At 45.6% G+C, this 23,179-nt stretch overlaps 2 protein-coding genes, 1 long non-coding RNA gene and 1 gene segment (V, D, J or C); all 4 read right to left on the reverse strand.

Annotated features, from left to right (window-relative positions):
* Positions 1 to 9,001, reverse strand: part of LOC140203896 (immunoglobulin heavy constant gamma 2-like) — a 35,029-nt gene extending 26,028 nt beyond the window's left edge. Inside the window, 2 exon segments of the C gene segment in view lie at positions 8,295 to 8,612; positions 8,701 to 9,001. Coding sequence covers positions 8,295 to 8,612; positions 8,701 to 8,965 — 583 coding nt within the window.
* The window catches only part of LOC140203544 (uncharacterized), a 281,956-nt gene extending 260,104 nt beyond the window's left edge, over positions 1 to 21,852 (reverse strand). The window contains exon 1 of the mRNA XM_072269600.1: positions 21,715 to 21,852. Within this exon, the coding sequence (XP_072125701.1) occupies positions 21,715 to 21,760 (46 nt within the window). The 5' untranslated portion in view covers positions 21,761 to 21,852. The remainder of the gene's footprint in view (positions 1 to 21,714) is intronic.
* Positions 5,329 to 7,931, reverse strand: LOC140203901 (uncharacterized). The gene is made up of 2 exons (XR_011887414.1): positions 6,634 to 7,931; positions 5,329 to 6,031 (listed from the first exon to the last, which is right to left on the reverse strand). It is a non-coding gene; the product is annotated as an uncharacterized lncRNA (long non-coding RNA).
* LOC140203899 (splenic IgW, short secretory form-like) lies at positions 11,429 to 21,273 on the reverse strand. Of its 2 annotated transcripts, XM_072270041.1 has the most exons (5): positions 20,864 to 21,273; positions 17,016 to 17,143; positions 13,477 to 13,770; positions 12,228 to 12,527; positions 11,429 to 11,564 (listed from the first exon to the last, which is right to left on the reverse strand). In XM_072270041.1, the coding sequence occupies exons 3-5, from the start codon at positions 13,574 to 13,576 to the stop codon at positions 11,443 to 11,445; spliced, it is 522 nt and encodes a 173-aa protein (XP_072126142.1). In that variant the 5' UTR covers positions 13,577 to 13,770; positions 17,016 to 17,143; positions 20,864 to 21,273; the 3' UTR covers positions 11,429 to 11,442. The 2 variants fall into 2 exon arrangements, with proteins under 2 accessions (XP_072126142.1, XP_072126141.1); XM_072270040.1 differs by lacking the exon at positions 17,016 to 17,143.
* Positions 21,853 to 23,179: the final 1,327 nt, after the last annotated feature.

The following is a 23,179-nucleotide window of genomic DNA, read 5'->3' on the forward strand; positions in this document are numbered from 1 at the left end:
CACGATTAAATCCTGCTGGGTTCAGTCCCCTATCACATGACACAGTGATAATGGAATTGTTGATGAATGATTGCAAACAATTTCAGTCCATTAGTCTACAGCAGATCCAGGCATGGTGTGGGGGCAGCCACCTCAGGCCAGCATCGGACAGTCACTGGAAGAGCTGAGCACTGTGATCAGTAGACACGAAATAGCACACCTGGATTTGAACCACGACATCTTGAAGAACTCTCTGAACAATGACCACTAACATATCTCCTGTGGAACCAGAGGAGCCAACACTTGACCACTGTGATGCCACCATCAACAACGGTTACCATGCCAGCACATGGCCACACTTTGGTGAGGCCGATCACCTGGCTGTACTTCAACTCCCAGCATATAGGCAGAGACTAAAGACCACAGTGCTGGTAGTGAGGACCAAGAAGATATGGACAAGGAAGTCACAAGTGCGCTGACAGGAGTTTGAGCTGGTGAACTAGACAATATTCAGAGACCTTTCTTCCAATCTGAATGAATATGCCACAGTTGTCACTGACTTCATCAAGACCTGTGTGGATGAGTGTGTCCCTTCGAGAACATCCCGGATATCCCAAACCAAAAGCTGTGGATGGACCTGGAGATTTGTACTCTTCTGAGGGCTCGATTTATGGCAGTCCAGGCTGGTGACTCAACATAGGACAAGAAGCCCAGGTATGAACTGTGGAAAGCTATTGATTAAGTTGGTGCCAGAGTGCAATGCTCCCTCAGTCAACGTCTTCCAGATGGCTCACAAAAATATCCTTTTTTGGTCCTTTGTGTCTGTTTTTCTCCTTAAATATGTTTCTCAGACTGTTAGATTTCGAGACTGTGATTTAGATTGGATATTGTTTCAGTGATCCAGTGCTTTGCTATCTCCAAAAAGATTCCGAGTATGTACTCAGACGGCTTTGATGCAATGAAACTTCAAGACAGCGTGTGAGCCGATGATTGACTCCATTTCGCCATTTAAAGCATCCATTAAGTGAGCGAGAGTTTCATCGCCGATGCCTGTCTTTTTGTGGCTATCTGGAGAACACAAATTTCAAGTTGGATGTGGATACAGGCTTTGATAATAATGAACCTTTGAACAATTCCAATTGAAGTTAGAGAAGGAATCAGATCCCTTCAGCTCTGGCAGACTTTTCAGGCCATTACTTCCTACAAGGTGAAACCTAACATCACGAATGGCAGTGATGCTTCATTCCCAGATGAGCTCAACGCCATTTAAGCACACTTTGAAAGGGAGAATGAAACTACATGTGGGTGAATCCCTGCAGTGTCTGGTGACCCTGTCATCTCTGTCTCAGATGCCAATGTCAGAGCAGCTTTCAAGAGGGTGAATCCTCACACTGAATCAGGCCCTGATGCTGTGCCTGGTACGGAATTGAAAACTTGTGCAACCAACTGGTGGGAGTGTTCAGGAACATCTTCAATATCTCACTGCTGCAGTCAGAGGTTCCCATCTGTTTCAAAAGAGTGAGAATCATACCAGTGCCCAAGAAGAGCAGGGTGAGCTGTCTCAATGACCATCGCTCAGTTGCACCCACATCTACTGTGAGGAAATGCTTTGAGAGGTTGGTCACGGCCCGAATCAACTCCTGCTTAAGCAAGGACCTGGACCCACTGCAATTTGCCTGTTGCCACAATAGGTCTACAGCAGATAGAATCTGACTGGCTCTCCACTTGGCCTTGGATCACCTGGACAATAACAATACCTGCTGAACGTCCGGATGTTGTTTACTGATTACAGCTCAGTGTTCAACACAATCATAACCTCAGTTCAAATCAACAAACTCCAAAACCTGGGCCTCCAGACCTCTCTCCACAACTGGATCCTTGACATCCTCACTGGGAGACCACAGTCAGTGTGGATCTGAATGAGCATCTCCTCCTCACTGACAATCAACACTGGAGCACCTCAAGGATGTGTGCTTAACCCACTGCTCTGCTCTCTCTGCACCCACGACTGTGCGACTAGGTAGAACTCAAGTGGCATTTATAAATTTACTGTTGAGCTATTGTGGGCTGAGTTTCAGGGTGATGAGGAGGCATACAAGAGCAGGATCGATCAGTTGGGTTCGTGGCGTTTCAACAACAACCTTACTTTCAACGTCGGTAAGACGAAGCAATTGATTGCAGACTTCAGGAAGGGGAAGTCATATGAACACACATCAGTCTTCATTGAAGGATCAGCAGTGGAAAGGTTGAGCAGTTTCAAGTTCCTGGGTGTCAAAATCTTTGAAGATCAATCCTGGGTCCAACACACCTATTTCTTTATTTGCATAGTTCTGATCTCATCCTTTGTCTCTTCTTCTAATCCTCTCTGTCTCTGTCTCCACTGAACTCACAAGAAGAAAACAGGAGGAAGTGCAGACCACCAGATTCCATCTTCTGGGCTGAGATTTCTGGGAATTCATTCCATCTGAGGGAAGAAATCTCTGCACCACAGTTTCAAATGTCCTGCTCCTTACTTTGTAACTCTGTCCCCTTGTTCGTTGCTGTATGACAGGTGAAATTCTCCCAACATCTACCCTCTTGTGCCCCTTTTACATCTGATATGTTTGTCCAGAAATCTGGATTCTTGTCAACTGCAAGCAATGCAGACACAGACTGTCTGGTCTTGGTCATTGTCTGACAGTCACAGAGTCACAGAAAAGCACAGCACAGAAACAGGCCCTTTGGCCCATCTGGTCTGTGCCGAGCCATTTGAGCTGCCAAGTGCCATTGACTTGCACCCAGACCATTGCCCTTCATACCCCTCCCATCCATGTAACCATCCAAACTTGTCTTAAACATTGAAATCGAGCTTGCAAGCACCACTTGCTCTGGCAGTTCATTCCACACTCTCACAAAACTCTGAGTGAAGAAGTCTCCCCTCAGGTTTCCCTTAAACATTTCACCTTTCACCCTTAACCCATGATCTCTAGTTGTAGTTCCAGCCAACCTCAGTGGAAAAAGCCTGCTTGCATTTACCCTATCTATACCCCTGATAATTTTCTATACCGCCATCAAATCTCCCCTCAACCTTCTACGTTGCAAGGAATAAAGTCCTAACCTGTGTAATCTTTCCTTATAACTCAGTTTCTCAGTCCTGGCTGCATCCTTTTAAACCTTCCCTGTACTCTTTCAAGCTTATTTACACCTTTCCTGCAGATGTGACCAAAGCTGAACAGGTAAAGATTTTTCCTCCTCATGTATATGAAGGATGTAGGTAATAAAGTCAATTCAATTCAAATTAGGCCTCAAGAATGTCTTATACAACTTTAACATAACACCCCATCTCCTGTACTCAGTACTTTGATTTATGAAGGCCAGTATGCCAAAAGATTTCATTATGATCCTATCTACCTGTGCCTCCATTTTCAATTAATTATGAACCTGTGTTCCCACATCTCTTTGTTCTACTGCACTCCTCAGTGTCCCATCGTTCACTGTGTAAGACCTACCTCAGCTGGTCCTACCTAAGTGCAACACCTTGCACTTGTCTGCATTAAATTCCATCAGCCATTTTTCAGACTATTTTACCAACTGGTCCAGATCCCACTACAAGCTCTGATAGTCTTTCTTGCTGTCCACAACACTTGCTGTCCAGCATCACTCTTCCTTCAGTTAGTCCTGACAAAGGGTCTCGGCCTGAAACGTCGACTGCACCCCTTCCTAGAGATGCTGCCTGGCCTGCTGCGTTCACCAGCAACTTTGATCTGTGTTGCTTAAATTTACAGCATCTGTAGAATTCCTGTTGTTTACATTCGTTCATTCTTTTAGCCGTTCTTATTTCTTTCTTAGGTGTTTTCTTCATATTTCTTACACTCCATAAGTACCTCATTTGTCCCTACCTGCCTATACCTGCTGTGCACTTCCTTGTACTTCTTAACCAGGGCCTCAATATCAAATGTCATCCTTGCCTTTTCTTCTGACAGGCACATACAAGCAACGTGCTCTCAAAATTTCACTTTTGAAGGCTTCTCACTTACCAAGTACACCTTTGCCAGAAAACAGCCTGTCCCAATTCACGCTTACCAGATCCTTTCTGATATCATCAGAACTGGCCTTTCTCCAATTTAGATTCTGAACCTGGGAACGAGATCTATTTTTTTCCAAATTTATTTTGAAACTAATGGCATTATGATCAGTTGATGCAAAGTGTTTCCGTACACAATCTTCTGTCACCTGCCCTGTCTCATTCCTGAATAAGATATCAAGTATTGCACACACTCTGTTGGGATTTCTATCTACTGATTAAGGAAACTTTCTTGAATACATTTGACAGACTCCATCCCTTTTGTAGTCTGGGTGTCCAAGTCAATTTGTGGAAAGTTGAAATCACCTCCTATCGCAACCTTGTGTTTCTTGCAATAGCCTGTGATGTCCCGACAATTTGTGCCTCTAGGTCCTGCAGGGCGATCTATAATATAGCCCCATTAACAGAGCCATACTTTTCTTAGTCCCCATTTCCACCTGTAAAGTCTCAGAAGAGGAGTTCTCCAGTCTCTCCTGACTGAACACTGCCGTCACATTTGCACTTTAATCCCTCCCATTCTGTGCATCTAAAAAATGGAACCCCAGAATATTGAGCTACCAGTCCTGCGTCTCCTGCAACCAAGTCTCACTAATGGTCACCATATCATAATTCCATGTATTGATCTCTGCCCTGAGTTCATCTGCCTTTCCTACAGTAATACTTGCTTTGAGATATACGCAGCTCAGAACATTACTCACACCATGCTCAACATCTTGATTCCTGACGTTGTCTAATGTCTAAACAACATCTGCCTCCACAACGTCTCCACAATCTGTTCTGACACTCTGGTTTGTCACCCCCTGCAACTCTAGTTTAACCGGCATCCCCTGCCACCCCCACCATGCAGCACAAGCAAACCTTCCCACTGGGATATTAGTCCCCCTTCAGTCCAGATGCAAACCATCTGCCCTGACAGACAGATGTTTAACTGTGCCATTGCAACAGAACAGTTCCCAACAATGATATGTTTCATTTAGTTAGTGACACACAGACACCAGATGAGGAGCAGAAATGTTAGTGGGGACAAGGAGCCCTCAAACAGTGATCCAATATCTTTGAGACCGATATGACATTTGGTCACTGGTTTCAACTCTCAACTCTTTGTCAGATTGCCGTACATTCTAATCTCTCTGACCATCAGTTGACAGCTGATCAGTGGGATACCCGATGCAGGAAGGGTTCAGACACCAGAGAAACAAAGATTACTGTTTCTCCCTGACTGTGTGTCACATGCCACGCCTCATGTTGAAAGTTCCTTTTTTCTCATCACCAAAAATCACAATGAATACATTTTCATGTCATATTTATTGAACTTGGATCGGTACATTGACACGTACAAGGATTTAATACATTGTGCAGTCCCACACAGGGTTGAAATCCATTCAAATGTGGCAGAAGAAGGTCTAAGAATGTACACACAAACTCAGAGATTTGTGGTGAATCATGTTTGTAGTTTAATTTGGTTCTTGATCTTAGTTTCATTCTTAATTATGTTAAAAGGTCCAGATTTTAATCATGTTTTAATCAGCTAAATAATCCTCTGTGATAATTAATAGTCATAAAACTAACAAAACTGGGGTTTCATGGATTGAATCACACAGTATTACACACAAGATTTAAAACTATCAGTCAGAACGAGTGAGACATTGACCAGGGTGAGTTTGCTGTGAGATTTATTGATGCTTCGGAACAGGTTGGTTGTGAGCGACTCATGACCCACCACACAGGAGAAAGTGGTGCAGCTATTCCACTCCTCAGGAGAAACCTTCAGCTGACTGGTCATTGTGTTCCAGCCTTTTCTGGGGTCCTTGGTCACTGGCTGGTTCACAAACCCTGTCTTCAGAAGGGTGTCATTGGCCATCCAGGCCACATAGATGTCTGCAGGAGAGAACTTGGTGATCAGACACATCAAGGTCACAGTCTGATCGGTGTCTACCTCATCTGATGAAGGGAGGAGGAGGTAGACATGAGGACGAGTCAGAACACCACCTGGAACAGAGAGAATCTCAGTTAGAATGAATCTTCCAATAATTCCCTACTTACCTGACACATTCTGGTCTTGCACCAACATGAACAATTTCTAAATCTGAGAGGCTTCACTTTATCTGAAATTGAAGGCTTTTCACTTTCTGCTCATCTTTGGGATTTGTGGAGTGGAAATCTTGGACCTGCTGCATTTTACAGCTTCCAGCGAGGTTAGTCTATTCAGTTTAATCAATGGGAGTAACTGAACACAGCAACTCGACAGAAAGTGGAACTCAGCCCCTGGACTTGCATCATCCTGTGCTGTTTGTTCCATCTCCCCTGGAGCAGGGGTGGCAGTCTAAGCTGTGTACATGGGAGAGGGAGTGAGAACCTGTGGAACTCTCTCCCACAGAAAGCACTTGAAGAATTATCATCTAACATATTCAAGAATGGGTTGAATATACTTCTTCGGGTGAAAGTGTCAAAGGATATCTGGAGAAAACAGGAACAGGGATTGAATTTGGATGATCAGCTGAGACCAGATTGAATGGTTGAGCAGTGCTGGATGGTGATTAATCTGTCAAATTGCTAAGATCAGACTCACACTGAATTCTGTCCACACGTACCTGTGTCCTTCCTGATGGATTTCTTCACTGGTGTTGGCAAATTCTTGTCCTCTATCACACACGAGTACTCAGCCCCACTGTTCCACTCTGCAGCAGGGACTGTCAGTCTGCTGGTGATCACGTCTTCACCTCCATTGCTGTCTGGACCCAGAGTCCTCACCCCATCTTCCCTCTTCCTTCCGTCCACTTGCCAGGTTACAATGAATCCCTGTAAATCACTGTGAACCACCTCACACAGAATGGTCGCTGTCCTCTTACGTCCAGATCTCTTCGAAGGGAGGTTTGCTTAAAGTTACTGAGAGGGGGGTATCTGAGCAGTCAACTGGGAGAAACGTCACAATTATTATTTCAAAATTCCCAAATGGATGAGTTTGTCTCTGACGACCAACATTTCCTGTTCATTCCCGGTCAATGATTTGCCAGTCCCATCAAGATGAGATGAGACCAATCTACATTGGTGAAGAAAGGAATCTCCCCTTTTGAGCAGACAGGGTAATACCCTGAGCAAATGTAAATGAACAAGATTGGCCCTCAGATTGTCTTTTGCAGTTTCATGGTCACTTAAACTGTTACCAGAGACTTATTAAAACAAATACAGAAAATCCCCAGTATTTCAGAATGTGTCGGTGGAACAAGAAACAGAGCAAAATTTCACATGAAAATCTTCCAGAAAATACACTTCATATTTCAAAATTTCTGAGAAATATTTAGTTTTTGTTACAAATATTAAAATGCACTCTTTTTGTCTATCAGGTGTAACTAACATTTGCTGCTGCTTTGTCAGAATGTAGTGTGTTCAGGCCGCCCTCCTGAGGCTTCTACACATTGTCCAGGCTGACTATTCTCACACAGGAGCAGAGGGAGAGCTGCTCTGCTGGAAATTCAGTCACATCTGAGGCACTGATCGGAGGCTGGGATTAGGTTCAAAGGTAGAGGGAGGGAGCATTTTGAAGACGGGTGTCAGCGAGTTGCAGAGAGTCTGTCGAGTGAAATGGTCTGGATTCTCCTCCAGTTATGAAAGTATTTTCTGGGATACTCTTATTTCTATGGTGAAAGTGTGGATTATGTTGGTTGAGAGTGGAAAACAAACCGTTGATTGGCCGATTTAAGTGCCAAGAGAGATCAAAAAGATGAAGGCATTGAGGCTGAGTCAATGGACAAACCGGTATTCAGCTCACTTCTCGATGAGGCTTCACTCGCCTCAGCACTGAACTGACTCTGCAGCTGCGGCCTGCAGCCATCGGCACTCACCTCAGCACTGAGCCTGGCTCCACAGCCGTGGCCTGCAGCCATCGGACTCCTGGACTGGTTGCAGTGCTGAACTGGCAACATGGCTGTGGATTTACTTTGGGGGGCTCTGCGGTTCAGTTTCTGTGGATTGTTTGTTTGAATTTTTTTTATTGTTTGCACAATCTTTTTTCACACATTGGATGTTTGACTCTGAATTCTATTGTATTTCTTTGTTTTGTGACTGCCTGCAAGAAGAGAATCTCAAGGTTGTATATGGTGCACATACTTTGATAATAAATGTACTTTGTACTTTGAACTTTATCAGTTCACTCACATAACTAAACCAAGACTGCACCATTATTCGGTGTTTACCTTGAATGCATAGCACAATGTAAACAATTTCAGTAATGGGGTGAGTCTCAGGACCCTACCTTGGAAGTTCTTCACTTGTTTCTTGATACTGCTGTTGGAGGGGGGATGAATGACTGTACAGCTGAAGACTGATTCTGTCTTCCACTCCTGTAAACTCACGGTCAGGAAGTGTCTGGCACTGAAAGTCCACCCCTGCTCCAGAGCGGTTGGTGTAGCACTGGTGTTGGAGTTGATCACGGTGCTGCCTTTCTCCCAGGTGACAGTTATTTGGTCCGGGTAGAATCCAGACACCACACACTCCAGTGTGGCTGTTTTCCAATTCTTGGTCTCTTCCTGAGGTGGAGGCAGCAGTCTCACCTTGGGACTTCTTATCTCGACTGGAATAGAAAAGAAAACAAAAGAAATGTCAAACATTTTGACTCAGGTAACTAATGCTGGCCATTTAATCACTGGTCTCTTGCCCACCTTTGGTACTATTGGTCCGTGCTGACACTCGGGAAGATGAAGGAGATTCCTGAGCAGAGCACTCGTACTCCACCCCACTGAACCACTCCTCCACACTGATCTGGAGTTCGCTGAGCACTCTGTATCGGGACCCGTCCATCTCCGCTTGATGGGTGTGAATTCCTTTAGTTTTCTCCTTCCCGCCCACGTGCCAAGAGATGTGGATATCTTCGGGATCTGTACAGATAACTGTGCACTTCACGGTAGCAGACTTGTCGATCCACATCTCTTCAATGTCGGGATTTTGAATAGAGACAGACAATTCTGTGGATTAGAAATTGAAATGCTCAGAATCTTACTGGAGATATTTCCATTGGTTGTGTTAGGTCCAGGCAGATCATCAGTACTTGACAGCTGCATTTAATGGCTGTGGCTGTGCCTCTCCTCATCTCTGCAACCTTCACCACCCACACAAACTTCAGACAACATTGTATTCTTTCAACTCTGCTCACTCATACACCTGCACTACTTCTGCTGGTGCCTGTGGTTTTAGCATTCTTGCTGACAAACACTGAAGTCTCTGTCTCTCTTGAAATGAGCAGCCATGGTCAGAGTGTATCCATAAGTTAGAGACTGATGAACTGGCAAAGTGGATTCAAATCCCAACCTGGTGGATGGGAGTTTAAATTCAATTCATCAATGCTTTTTGGAGTAAAAAGAAGACTACGGAGGTATTTGTAGTGTTATTCTCTGTGGTAATTTCTGGAGAGAAGTCTGGTCTGGTCTGGCTGGTTTGTGACTCCAGACCTGCAGCAACACGGCTGGAGCTGAATCACCATCAGGAATGAGGCAGCAAGTCCCTCAGTTCCAGAGAGATCAGTGATTGATGGGAAATGATAAATGAATAAAACAGCTTTTTGATCAAGTGTTGGGTCACCTGTCCTCTGGGTTAGAGTCAGTTTTGTGTGATTGCGGTCAAGTGAAGTTGTTGAGGTCGTCTCCCAATGCACGATCGTCAGTTCACTTACATTGCAGCTCCCTGCACTTTGTGTTCACCATTTACACACTCGGTCACCTTCAGGCACGTGGGGTGTTTCTGCTCTTTGACATTTAGTGTGGAGGCTGATTGTGTTTGTGTCATGGCTGAGACCTTCAATGAGACTGAGAGTCAGTGTCTTTGTCTGAAGAAAGAGCAGACGTAACACACACAGTTCCAGTCTAACTGGGCCGGATCATCCGACAAGGTGTGATGTGTATTTCTTCACCTTTCTCATGTCAGTAAGATTATGAGCAATTTTCTTTTAAAACAGAAAGTCCGTGGGTATAGTCCAGATGACCATTGTTGTCGAGTAATACCACAAATATGCAAACCTAGGTGTATACTGAATGCTCATTGAATTGTGAATCTTAGTTTAATCAGCACTGTGATGTTGTTAAACATGTTTTCTGCAGGTTTCTCAGTTATGTCCCATATCAGCACAGTCTTGATGTTCAGCAGTCCCTAGGAAATGCGGTCCCCTCATAAAACCTGACTGAGTCAAGTTCGCTCCCCTTATTACTGAATGCTGGTGTTATTCCACAAGAAGCATATAATTCTGTCAATGCTTGGGTAATTCTAACAAAACATCCTCCTTTGTGACATTCCTTAGAGTCACTGAATTTCCCTCTTGGACTGAATTCACTGTCCGGCACGTGGATCAATGTAACTTTAGCAATTTGTCTGATCCAGGATTTACACACAAAGCATGTCAGATTGGACAGGAGACTGGTTAGACCCCTGAGTCTTCTCTCACCAATTTGTCTTGTTCCCAGTCCTTTGACTGAGTCAGCCCTGTTCACCTTCATCACCTCGTGCCTCACAGCCATTGGGTGAAAAACAGGTTCCAGTTCTTGTTGACTGGAGTTAGACAAGAGGGAATCTGGCCAAGGAAACTGGAATTGGGATCTGAGTCACACTGAAGCAACAATGTACACAAATGAATGAGTGTATGGACAACCAGAAACACAAGAGATTCTACAGATGCTGGAAATCTTGAACAACACACTCAAAATGCTGGAGGAACTGGGCAAGTCAGGCAGCATCTGTGGATGGAAATAAACAGTCGATATTTTGGGCCGAGAGATTTCACTGGTACTGGAAAGGAAGTGGGCAGAAGCCAGAATAAGAAGGTGGGTGGAGTAGAGAGGAATACATTCTGTCAGATGAGAGGTGATACCAGGTGAGGGGGAAAGTGTGTGGACGGGAGAGAGGTATGAAATAAGAAGCTGGTAGGGGATAAGTGGAAGAGATAAATGGCTGAAACAGAAGGAATCTGACAGGACAGTGGACCATGGAGGAAAGTGCAGGAGGAGGGGAACCAAATGGAGATGATGGGCAGGTGAGGAGAACTGAAGGGATGAGGGGGTGTCTAGTATGGGGAATAGAATAAAATGGAGAATAAAGGAGTGGGGACTATTACTGCAAGTTAGGGAATAAGTATTCATGGGATCGGGTTGGCACATGAAGTGTTGCTACTCCAACCTGAATTTGGCCTCACCATGGCAGTAGAGGAGGCCATGGACAGACATGTCAGAATGGGAATGGGAAGTCAAATTGAAATAGGTGGCCACGAGGATAATAGAAATGCGATTGGAGAGGTAGTCAGTTTGAATCGTGTTTTCTTCTCTTTCTGTTAAACTTCAATCCCAATGGATACCAGAGGCAGGTCTGGAATCCAGTAAATGGAGTGTAATAAAATTCAATGACGAATTGTAGACAGCCAATCACTTTATTTCACACTTTATTGCTGAACAATGATACTGTTGGGTAGAACCATCGGAGAATGTTGCATTGAGATTACTCTGTTGAAACAACATTGCCACTGGCTTCGAAAAACAGTCGGGACCTGGAAACGGAAGATTCATAGATTTAATTGTTAGATATTTTCACCTCTTTTCCCATGCTTGGGAAAAAGGGAGCCCCACATATTCCCACTTTCTATCCTCTGTATATCACATCCTATCGGGATGAGGTTATGTCAGCCATGATAAATGCATGTTGTCTCTGAACCTGGTCGAGGATCTGAGGACACAAGGTCGCAACATTCACTGGAGGATTGGGCATCAATTCAAAAATAATCCAGGCACCTACAGTGGACAATCGACAGAAGAGTCTCTCAGGAAACACTGGAAACAGACTCTGGAGACTGAAGCAAATGCAAAATTGCAGAGATATTTTTAGAAGAACTAAAACGAGAAGACAGTGAAAAGGGAACAGGGAGATCTTCTCCAGATGGTAAAGCCTGGGACGTGAGCTTTGCTCACTAACTTATTTTATTTATAACTACAAACAAAGACAACTAAAATTATTGAGACAGAATGGACAGGTGACCTAATCTTACACCTTTCCTGCCCAGTTAAAGCTGCTGGTGAAATGAGTTGATTCAAGGTGCAAAGATCATTTGTACGTCACTCAACAAGATTGACGGTAGGGACAGGAATTGTGTGGGAGTATTAGTTCAGTATTTTAGTACTCTAAGTTAATTAATTTTTCTTCCGATATCACTCACCCTCTTGATACGTCATGTTGACCTGACCACTGAAACCGGAGGGTGCGTGATTCACTTCACAAGTATATTTCTGTTTCTTGGTCCAGTCCTGCATAGGCACTGTCAGGTAAGTGATTGTTTCAAATGTACCATCAGATCTCTGAGTGGAACGGAGAACAATCCCTTCTTGGGCAGATCCAGCTTTTTTCCAGAATACTTCAATGTTGTCAGGAGAGAATCCAGATATCACACAGCCCAGGACAGCATTTGCTTGACTGTGGATTGCCTCCCGGGATGGAACAAGGGAGCTGAGCTTCGGAGCTGTAACACAATAAATATCTGTGAGTACATGATTGCTTTGCCCAAGTTTTGGACTTCATTCCCCCTCATCCTGGACAAGTTCCCCAATTCCAGCCCTCTCAAGAATGTTGTTAATTTACAGCTGATCTGATGATCTGATGGCTCACACCAGCAAATGGGAGGGCTGGGTGTATAACTTGGACCTCCCAGCAGTGTGTCCCACTGTGCTATGATAATGCAGAGAGGTGGGTCATGGGGTTGAGGTGCAGACCTGCCATGATCTAATTGTTTACTGGAGAATGACTGATACCAGCTCCTGTGAGCATGTGTACATGGTGTGGGACTGTTTCCATTAGCAAGTTTGGGAAACACAATTTTACTTTCAATGAGAAAGAAGAACAGATGGACAGGAGGAAATTAATTTGTTGTAACTGTAAAGGCTTGTTCAGATCTGTGAGAAGATGGTTAAAGAAGGGCAGTGGAGTGGATTCCTTCATCACATTCACAAGGGATTGCTTTTCCCAGAAGAGGGGCAGCTGCAGGGTGGAGGGGAAAGTGCAGGAGGAGTGGGGTAAAGCTTAAATTGTCGTTCTGTGTGCAGGGGCACGATGGGCCAGCGGTCTCTGTATGTGTACAGGAGCTGATCTGTAGGGAGGGTTTAGTGGGGGGGGGGGGGGTGGAGAGACTCCCGAAAGGAATGGATACAATGGAGGCAGATCAGCACAAGTTGTGTCCTCCACCCTCCACTGATACTGAGTTTCAGTGAGTTCACGAGGACGTTTCCCCCATTTCAATTCCTTATTTTTTCTCAATGTCAATTTGGTAAGGGGTAGGGGGTAGTACTACTGTTGTAAGAGTAGATTAAAGGAGCTAGTTGCCATGCCCAGCATTATCTGACAAAGATTCCTACTCCAGATTTATGCTCTGAGATCAATGCAGCTTTTAAGAGAAAATTACGTCTCATACTAACAGTGATGTTTCGGGAACACCGCTGTCACACTCGCTGCCTTGCAGGAGTAGACTTTATTCTTCTTCCAGTCTGCCGCAGAGACTTCGAGCAAGCTGCTCATCGTGAACTTTGAATTTTGCCCCAACACCGCCGGGTATTTCTTGAATCCAGTGGTGATGACCCCACTGTTAGTGGACCATGTCTGACTGATGCTCTCAGGCTGATAGTCCTTGACCAGACAGAGGAGGCTGATCTTTTGGTCAGATTCTGTGTTGCAGGAAGGAGTGATGTAGACTGATGGCAAGGACGTGTCCTCTGAAATGGAAAGAAATTCACAGAAGTTTCTGTAAGTAAATGCATTACTGGCAGACAAAGAAGGAGACATGTTATCCACTACAATTACTACAGTACTGTGCTGAAGTCTTAGCCGCATAGCTGGACTACCCCCCCCCCCCCCAACACACACAGTAGTAACTTTATGTATTGCACTGTATCTCTGCCACTAAAAAAAAACAAATTTCATGACAGATGTGAGTGAGGATAAACTTGATTCTGATGTGGCTCTCTGTTGTGGACTGAGAGTGGGAAAGGGGAGCGAGTGAGAAGCACCAGAGAGACATTCTGGAAAGATCAATAAACCAATTGTTTGGAATCAAATGATCTTGCCTGTTGTCTCAGTGTTGGGAGTGTCTGCACCCGTGCCGAGCCCTGCCCCTGCCACTCCTTCTCTGTCCCCTGTCCCACTCACGTCCCACAGCGCTCCACCCTCACCATTCCCAACATCCTTTGCTCTCACCAGATTTACAAACTCACTCTCCATTCCACATTGATAAATATGGTATTATGAAAAAGTTTTAGGCACACTAGCAATATAGATATGCCCAAGGCTTTTGCACAGTACAGTTTATAAACCAGTAATTTCTAAAATTATTCACTCCATTAAATAATACTCTCACCATTTCAACACTCAGCTGGGAATCTGTGTCACTGAACTCGGAGGCTATGGTTCAGTCTCACAGTGGAGACTTGAGCACACAGTCACAAGTGTGCCCCAACACCCCACTCAGACCCTGACTGAGACAGTCATCCAATGTCCCATGTGTTGGATTTCAGACAAAATATCAAAGTTTTACCTTGTCTCGTCCCCAAATATAATTCCGGATTCTTAGAAGTCTATTCGCACCAGATTGGTGGAGTTTACAGAAAAAGTAAACATTTAGCAGTAGTTTATTTGAATAATTATGATCTGTTCAGTATTGATGTTGAGTATGAAGTAACCCTTGTGTGGATATCTGTACCTTGTCTCCAACACCATCTGTGTGATATAGTGGTGAGTGTCTAATGGTCTCTGCTTCTGAAATTCAACTGAACAGACTACCATAAGACTGTAAGACATAGGAGCAGAATTAGGCCATTCAGCCCATCGAGTCTGCTCCGACGTTCCATCATGGCTGATTGGATCCCACTGAACCCCGTACACCTGCCTTCTCACCATATCCTGGGATACCCTGACAGACCAGGAAATGATCAAATTCCACCTTAAATACACACATGGACCTGGCTTTCACCACACTCTGTGGCAGAGCCTTCCACAGACTGCGCTGACTAAAAAAGTTCCTCGTTACTTCCATTCTTAGGGGTCACCCCTCAATTTTCAGGCTGTGCTCTCCAGTTGTGGATGCCCCCATCGTACAGAAAACATAGAAAATAGGTGCAGGAGTAGGCCATTCCACCCGTCGAGCCTGCATCGCCATTCAGTATGATCATGGCTGATCATCCAACTCAGAACCCTGTACCAGCCTTCCCTCCATATCCCCTGATCCCTTTAGCCACAAGGGCCATATCTAACTCCCTCTTAAGTATAGCCAATGAACTGACCTCAACTTTTCCTGTGGCAGAGAATTCCACAGATTCACCACTCTCTGTGTGAAAAAGTTTTTCCTAATCTCGGTCCTAAAAGACTTCCCCTTTATCCTCAGACTGTGACCCCTCGTTCTGGACTTCCACAACATCAGGAACAATCTTCCTGCATCTAGTCTGTCCAATCCCTTCAGGATTTTATACATTTCAATAAGATCCCCCCTCAATCTTCTAAATTCCAACGAGTATAAGCCTAGTCAATCCAGTCGTTCATCATATGAAAGTGCTGCCATCCCAGGAATCAATCTGGTGAACCTTCTTTGTACTCCCTCTATGGCAAGAATGTCTTTCCTCAGATTAGGGGACCACGAAACATCCTCTCCACATCCACCCGATCCAGTCCTTGCAACATTCGGTAGGTTTCTATGAGATTCCACTACATACTTCTAAATTCCAGTGAGTACAGGCTCAAAGCTGCCAAATGCTCCTCATATGTTAACCCCTTCATTTCCAGAATGATCCTCGTGAACTCCGATGGACCCTCTCCAATAACAGCACATCGTTTCTGCGATATGAGGCCCAAAACACTTGACAATACTCTAAGTGTGGTTGACTAGTGTCTTATAAAGACTCAGCATTATTTCCTTGCTTTTACATTCTATTCTCCTTGAAATAGATGCCAACATTGCATTTGCTTTCTTTACCACAGACTCAACCTGTAAATTTACCTCTGGGAGTTTTGCATGAGGACTCCAAAGTCCCTCTGCACCTCTGATCTACCCTCTGCACTACATAATGCATCTGACACCGCCTCTAAATTAAACACGTGTAACTGAGGAAGAATTTCAACCGCACCGAGCCTGTGGAACTTACAAGCCAAACACCTTCCTGACACACCAGGCCGAGAATCGCAGTCAGAAGAATGGTGACTGTGATCCTTTGACAAGTCTAGTCTGTGAGGGACTCATTGAGGTGGAATCCACAGTTTAATCCTGGGAACTCCAGCAAGGCCACGTGTCATGTGGTGGAGTGTGTTGACAGTTCTCGTGGCAGCTGTCACTCAGTAAATCCCGGGGTACAGTGGTCTGTGGAACTGTGAGACTGACTCCAGTGTAAGTGACTGAACACTGGTAAATGGTTCACTTTGGAAATGCCAGCGACAGCCAGCACCATTCAAACCACAGAGTCGTCAGCTTCCCTCGTACTCAGCAGCTGGGGCAAGGGATGGTCAGCTGTGGTCTGAGGAACCTCGCTGCTGTTTATCAGCGTCAACCCCTGACAACAAGGGAGCTACGGGACCAAAGACCTGGGACCATCAGGACGATCATCAGTAATCTGTGTCTATCTGTTCATCTACTGCACAGTCAGTAACTTTAAATTCCTGGGTGTCACTATCTCAGAGGACCTGTCCTGGACCCAACATATAAATGTAATTGCAGAGGAAACAGGACAGTGCCTCTACTTCTCCTCAGGAGTCTGCGGAGATTTGGTATGATGTCAAAAACCTTGACAATCTTCTATAAATGTGTAGTGGAAAGTATAATGACTGGCTGCATTACGGCCTGGTATGGGAACATCAATACATTTGAATGGAAAATTCTACAAGAGATCATGGATTCAGCTCAGTACATAATGGGTAAAGCCCTCCCAACCACTGAGCGCATCTACATGAAACGCTGTCATAAGAAAGCAGCACCTACCATCAAAGATCCTCACCGCCCAGGCCAGACTCTTTTCTCACTGCTGCCGTCAGGGCAGAAGGAACAAGAGCCTCAGGACTCACACCACCAGGTTCAAGAACAGTTACTACCCCTCAACCATCAGGCTCCTGAACAAAAGAAGATATTTACGCTCATCTATTGAGACATTCCCATAAACAATAATCTCACTTTAAAGACTCTTTATCTTGTTATTTCATGCTCTCATTATTTATTGCTGTTTATTTAGGGTTGCATTTCAACAGTTTATTGTCTTCTATGCTCTTGCTATTTCATTGATCCTGTTTACAGTTACGATTCTATAGTTTTGCTGAGTATGCCCACAAGAAAATGAATCTGAGGGTTGTATGTGATGACATGTATGTATTCCGATAATAAGTTTTACTTTGAACTTTGAGACATCAAATGAGGATTTCCCAGTTGTGGGGAGCTTTAGGAATTGTAGGCTAAAAGTGACTATTCCCTTCCAACATCACCCAAACAGACTAGATTGTCATGTTGTAGTTCAGTTTGTGGGAACAAGATGCAGACAAGTTGGATGTTTAGTCCCCCATATGAAGAGACACACTGCAGAAGTACTTGCTGGGTTGGGAAAGGCTCTGGGATGTTCTGGGGTTGCAGAAGTCAATGAAAAGCAAATTGTTTTCATCAAAATAAATTCAGTAAAATAAAACCTGAAACAGCGTAGTTGCCAGAAATCAGACTGACAGGGTCTGGTGAAAGGTCACTGATGTGAAACATTAACTCTGTTTCTCACCCACAGATGTTCCCAGTGTTGGCAGTGCAGGAGGCACAATAATGTCAGTCGGTGAGATTTGCAGCTGAGGATCTTTTACATCCCGAGAGCAGCAGGTGGTAAGTACAGTTCTGTCTGGATCAGTGTTCCTCTGGGTCTTTATAATAACACCCAACAAACTGACAGCAAAGTGAAGAGGGGAACTGGATCTGGGTGGGTCACAGGGTGCTGGGGTGAAGAGGGGAACTGGATCTGGGTGGGTCACAGGGTGCTGGGGTGAAGAGGGGAACTGGATCTGGGTGGGTCACAGGGTGCTGGGGTGAAGAGGAGAACTGGATCTGGGTGGGTCACAGGGTGCTGGGGTGAAGAGGGGAACTGGATCTGGGTGGGTCACAGGGTGCTGGGGTGAAGAGGGGAACTGGATCTGGGTGGGTCATAGGTTGCTGGGGTGAAGAGGGTGGATCAGTTCGGAAGAAATTTGCAATGAAATGACACTTGAGTATTTGTACAAAATGATTGATGTTGATTCAGTAGATTGGGGAAAACTCCGTCTGATTTTAGTCTGTATTGTAGTAAGTGGATGGAACATCGGGTAGTATGAACAACAGATGGACAATTTTATTTATTCAACTTTTGGGATCTGGGCTTTGCTGGTAAAGTCTGAATAAATTACACATCTGAGCTGCCATTCAGAGGGCATTTGGAGACAAACACATTGATGAGTCAGGAGTCATAAATAGGGTCGAAGGGTAAGGATGAGAGATCTCCTTCCCCGAGGGACATCAGTAAAACTGAAGGATCAACGTTACTAATGACTAGATTTAAAAACAATACCAATTATTAAGATGTTGGAAATCTGACCGCAGATCCAAATCTGTTGCAGATTATTATGAACTGAGTTTAAATTTGTCAGTTTTGTTGTGGTGGTATCCGTGGACTGTTCATCCATCCCTCTGCACTACTCATCTGCTTTGATGTACTGCCCTGTTTCCCATCACTCCGAATCCAACCTTGTGCCTGTCCATTGGATCACTGTGTCCACGGTGTCCTGGACAATGTTTCTCCTTCAATAACATCACCAGAACAGACTGTCTGATGGTTCTCACCTTGCAGTTTGTGGATTCTGCTGTGTGCAGAGTGGCTCCACATTCCCGACTCTACAACAGGGCTGTACTTTGAAACTACCTCATTGCCTGTGAAGAGCTCGGGGACACCATGAAAGGTGCTCAGTAAATGTCAGCACTTTATCTTACAACCACTTTTACTGAATCACCAGCAACACTGGTTAATGTAGGAAAGCACTTGTTAAACAAACCCAGTCGGGGGATGGAGGGGGCAAGAAATTAGAGCAGTTGCTCTGTCTGTGAACTGAGAATGAGCAGTTCATTTGAACAGTAAAGTTCAACTCGTGTCCCGTGAGTGTGTGATGGGACAGGTTGGGGGAAGCTTCACTCTGTGTCTAACCTCTGCTGCCCCTGCCCTGGGAAGGATGGGACAGTGCAGAAAGAGCTTTGTATCTAATCCGTGGCTGCCTGGAATAGGTTGAGTGAATTTGGCGTTTTCTCCTCAGAGCGTCGTAGGATGAGAGGTGACTTGATAGAGGTATATAAGATGATGAGAGGCATTGATCATGTGGATATCGAGAGGCTTTTTCCCAGGGCTGAAATGGTTAACATGAGAGGGCACAGTTTTAACGTGCTTGGAAGTAGGTACAGAGGAGATGTCAGGGTTAAGCTTTCTTCGCAGAGAGTGGTGGGTGCATGGAATGGACTGCTGGCAATGGTGGTGGAGGTAGATATGATAGGGTCTTTTAAGAGACTCCTGGATAGGTACATGGAGCTTAGAAAAACAGAGGGTAACCCTAGGTATTTTCTAAATTACGTACATGTTTGATACATCATTGTGTGCTGTAGGTTTTTCTAGGACATGGGAGCTGTAATCTGCATTTAATTCATGCTCTGTGTACCCTGAGGTGATTGATGGAATCCCTTTGAGGAAGAATTTCCCAGATTTACAAGATAAATACTGAATCCATTGAATGACAGAGCAGAGAGAGAGGCCATTCATCCGATAGTGTCTGTGCTTCCCTTTAGCTGAGCAAACCCAATAAACCCATTGGTCTCTCTGCTCTTCCCTGTATCCCTACAAAAGGTGGACCTCCTCCTTTTCCCTCTCTACACTCACTATTGACCACCACCATCATTCAGGCAGTGTGTTCCAGATCACAAGTCTTCCCTTAAATACTCCCCTATTACACATTATTGACTTGAACGCTTCCCTCCCCACCCCACCTGCACCACTCCCCACTCCCCCACCCACCAATGCAAGGCTGCCCGGAATGTGTGAAGGAATTGTGATTTCAATTCCCGGCCATACCTTTCCTGCACGACGTCCCCACTGCCTTCCCAACTCCAAAATTCTTCCCACCGCACCCCACCTCCTCACCCATCAGGGAATAAAACTAAAACATTAATCCCATCAATTAATCCTGGGATATCGCCGATACTTTTGCTGTATCCCGGGACGGACCTCACGCCGGACATTTCATGATGGGACTGACACCCACCTGTACCCTGGGGATATTGAGCCATCAACCAGATCATACGTGTGTACACCATTCCCTCAGATTATGTCTTAATCCCATTACCTTCAACATGAAAGCAGCTGACAGTAAAACCCGATCCCAATAACTGGACACTGAACAGATCCATTGTTGTCACTGACAGGGAACAAGTTCAACTGCACTGAAACGCTCAGCCCCTGAACGTGGCTTCAGTCGGTGCTGAGGATCAGAAGCCAGATTTGAACCAAACACTGAGCTCACTCAGCACAATCGGCTGGTGTCGAGGCACAGTCTGGTGACAAGATCCGACCCCGTTCCCCTGAGCCTGTTCCCGGTCTGTGGACAGTTCACTGGTGGGTGGGGTATGTACCCTTGTACTGTTACTGGGCTCTAGAGAAACCCGCCGGTTCGGGGAGATACATGTACTTGCTCTAAATATCTCACTGATTTCAGGCGAATCACCAAATTCGCCAAAACCGTAAATAAATAAAATACTAGAGCGTGAAGATACAATTGAGAAGTTGGTCTTACCTGAAGTCACTGTCAGCGAGATTCCTCCGCCCCAGTAGTCAAGATAGTCACAGTGCTCCGTCTCCCCATTCACACAGTGCAGTAACTTCACTTGCCCGTCACATCCAATAATCTCAGCAAAATGTCAACATGATCCCTGTCCGGACCGGGAGCAGCCTCTTCCTGGATACTTCGTCCTTGTCCCTTCCTGGCGTGTGAATAAGAGAGGCATTTTCACAGTTTTCTTGTCTGCGGACAACGGCTCCCTCCATCACCCAGAATGAGAGTCGAATCCTTTTGGGCTTTTAATTGTCCAGAAATGGACATTTGCGCCCAGCAGTCCGAGTGAGGCTTCAGGGATTTGACTCTGGGAAGCAGCAATGCGGAATCCGTGGAGACAGACGGTGCTGCAGACGCTCCTTTGTCGGGACCGGTTTCTGTTCAGCTCCCCATCAGCGTGGTCCATACTCTCGCACAGTAATAGGTGGCCGTGTCGTCCAGTCTCAGATTGTTCATTTGCAGATAGACGGAGCTGCTGTCCTTGGAAACAGTGAACCGGCTCTGGAGTCCAGGCGTGTAGTACTTGCTACCACCACTCGATATAGTCGCCACCCACTCCAGCCCTTTCCCGGAGACCTGTCTCACCCAGCTCATGCCATAGCTGCTGAGGCTGAACCCACTGACCACACAGGTCAGTCTGTGGGACTGTCCGGGCTTTACCACCGCTGACTCGGGCTGTGTCAGCACGATGTCGGACCGCACGCCTGTCAATAAAAAAGAGCAAAATTAATAAAATGTTCCACGGGCAGAGGTTCACAAAGCCTCTGAGAAACAGCCGGTCCCGGTTGGGCGACAAGCCGCGGGACACCCACCTGCCAGACAAGACAGGAGGAGACAGAGATAAGGAACGACCCCCATCGCCCTGAACACTGAGCCGGACTTGGACACTTTTGAGATCGGCGACTGCAGCTCAGGCCGGCTTTGTCCGGAGCCGCAGTAAGCGCTGTTTAAATAGGAACGTGGGCTGTGAGTGAGAGAGGGAGCCGCAGTTTGAACAGGCTCTCACACACTGAAACCAGAGGCGCGGCTTCCTGTCCCCACCCACAGCAGCGATTTCAATTCCCCAAAAGATGTTTGTCTCTGCAACAGGCGGCAGGTCAGCGGCAGTGACCAGATCCGGATTAAAGATCTGTCACACTCTGCTCGATCCATCAATTTCAGCGATGAACAGTTTGTGCAAACTGAGACACACAGAATCTCAGCGAGAGAGAATGAGACACAATTTGTCAGTGAGCAGATATGACCGAGAGACACCAGTCAATGGACAGGTATCCCCCAGAGAGACAGGGACTGAGAGACACCAGTCAGTGCACAGATACCACCCCCCCACCCCCCCAGAGACAGGGACTGAGAAACACTGGTCAGTGGACAGGGACGGAGAGACACCAGTCAGTGGACAGTTATTCTCCTTAGAGACACAGACTGAGACTGTCTTTGCAGGAAAATGTATTTAGCAACAAAAAGAGTTACCACACAATCTTCTTACTGCACCCACTCCACTAGAACCAATGTTAAACGGAGATTCCTGGTGGAAATGGGTGGAATTTACACTTTTAAGATATTTTCTCTTTCAGGGACCAGGCACCATGAACTGCCAAGTCCTCAGCAGTTCTCCCCACAAAATCTCTTTGACCTGTTTCAGCCGGTGAGAGAAACAGGGTGTTTGATGCAGGGAACTCGGGAGCTGAAGCCGCTCAACAGAAGTCATTGTTGCTGGTAACAGGATGCTCCCCAGTAGATTGGCAGACAAGTGCGGCTGAACGGTCCGTATTGAAAGGAGACTGATGGGGGGGGGTGGTGGTGGGGAGGGCATACAGGATGCAGATCAGCAAGGTGGGTAATTTTGATCACCCACCCTGGAGATGGGAATACTGTGTGTCCCAAATTTTGCATCCTGGGTAAAGTATAAAGCGGGCTGATTGAATGACTCAGTAAGCCACAGCACCCCTCTCTCGAGGTGAATTGTCATCACTCAGCAGCTTTCATGACGCCATGGCAAACCAGAGCGGGTTCTGCAAACAATGAAGTACCTTTTGAAGTGGAGTCTCTGTTGTGACGGAGGGAAGGTGGGACCCAAGTTACACAGAGCAACCTCTCTGAAACAGCAATGAAGTACCAACAGATCAGATATTCTGTGATGCTGACTGAGGCATCAATGTTGGGACAGGTAGTGGAGAACTTTCCAAACCTTTTATGTCCACCTGACACAACAACCTCACCATGGCACCAATCAAAATGGTGAATCTTTTTTTTTAATCCAAGAGGACCACAGCCTTG

Source organism: Mobula birostris, chromosome 10, assembly GCF_030028105.1.
Source record: "Mobula birostris isolate sMobBir1 chromosome 10, sMobBir1.hap1, whole genome shotgun sequence".
Lineage (NCBI taxonomy): Eukaryota > Metazoa > Chordata > Chondrichthyes > Myliobatiformes > Myliobatidae > Mobula > Mobula birostris.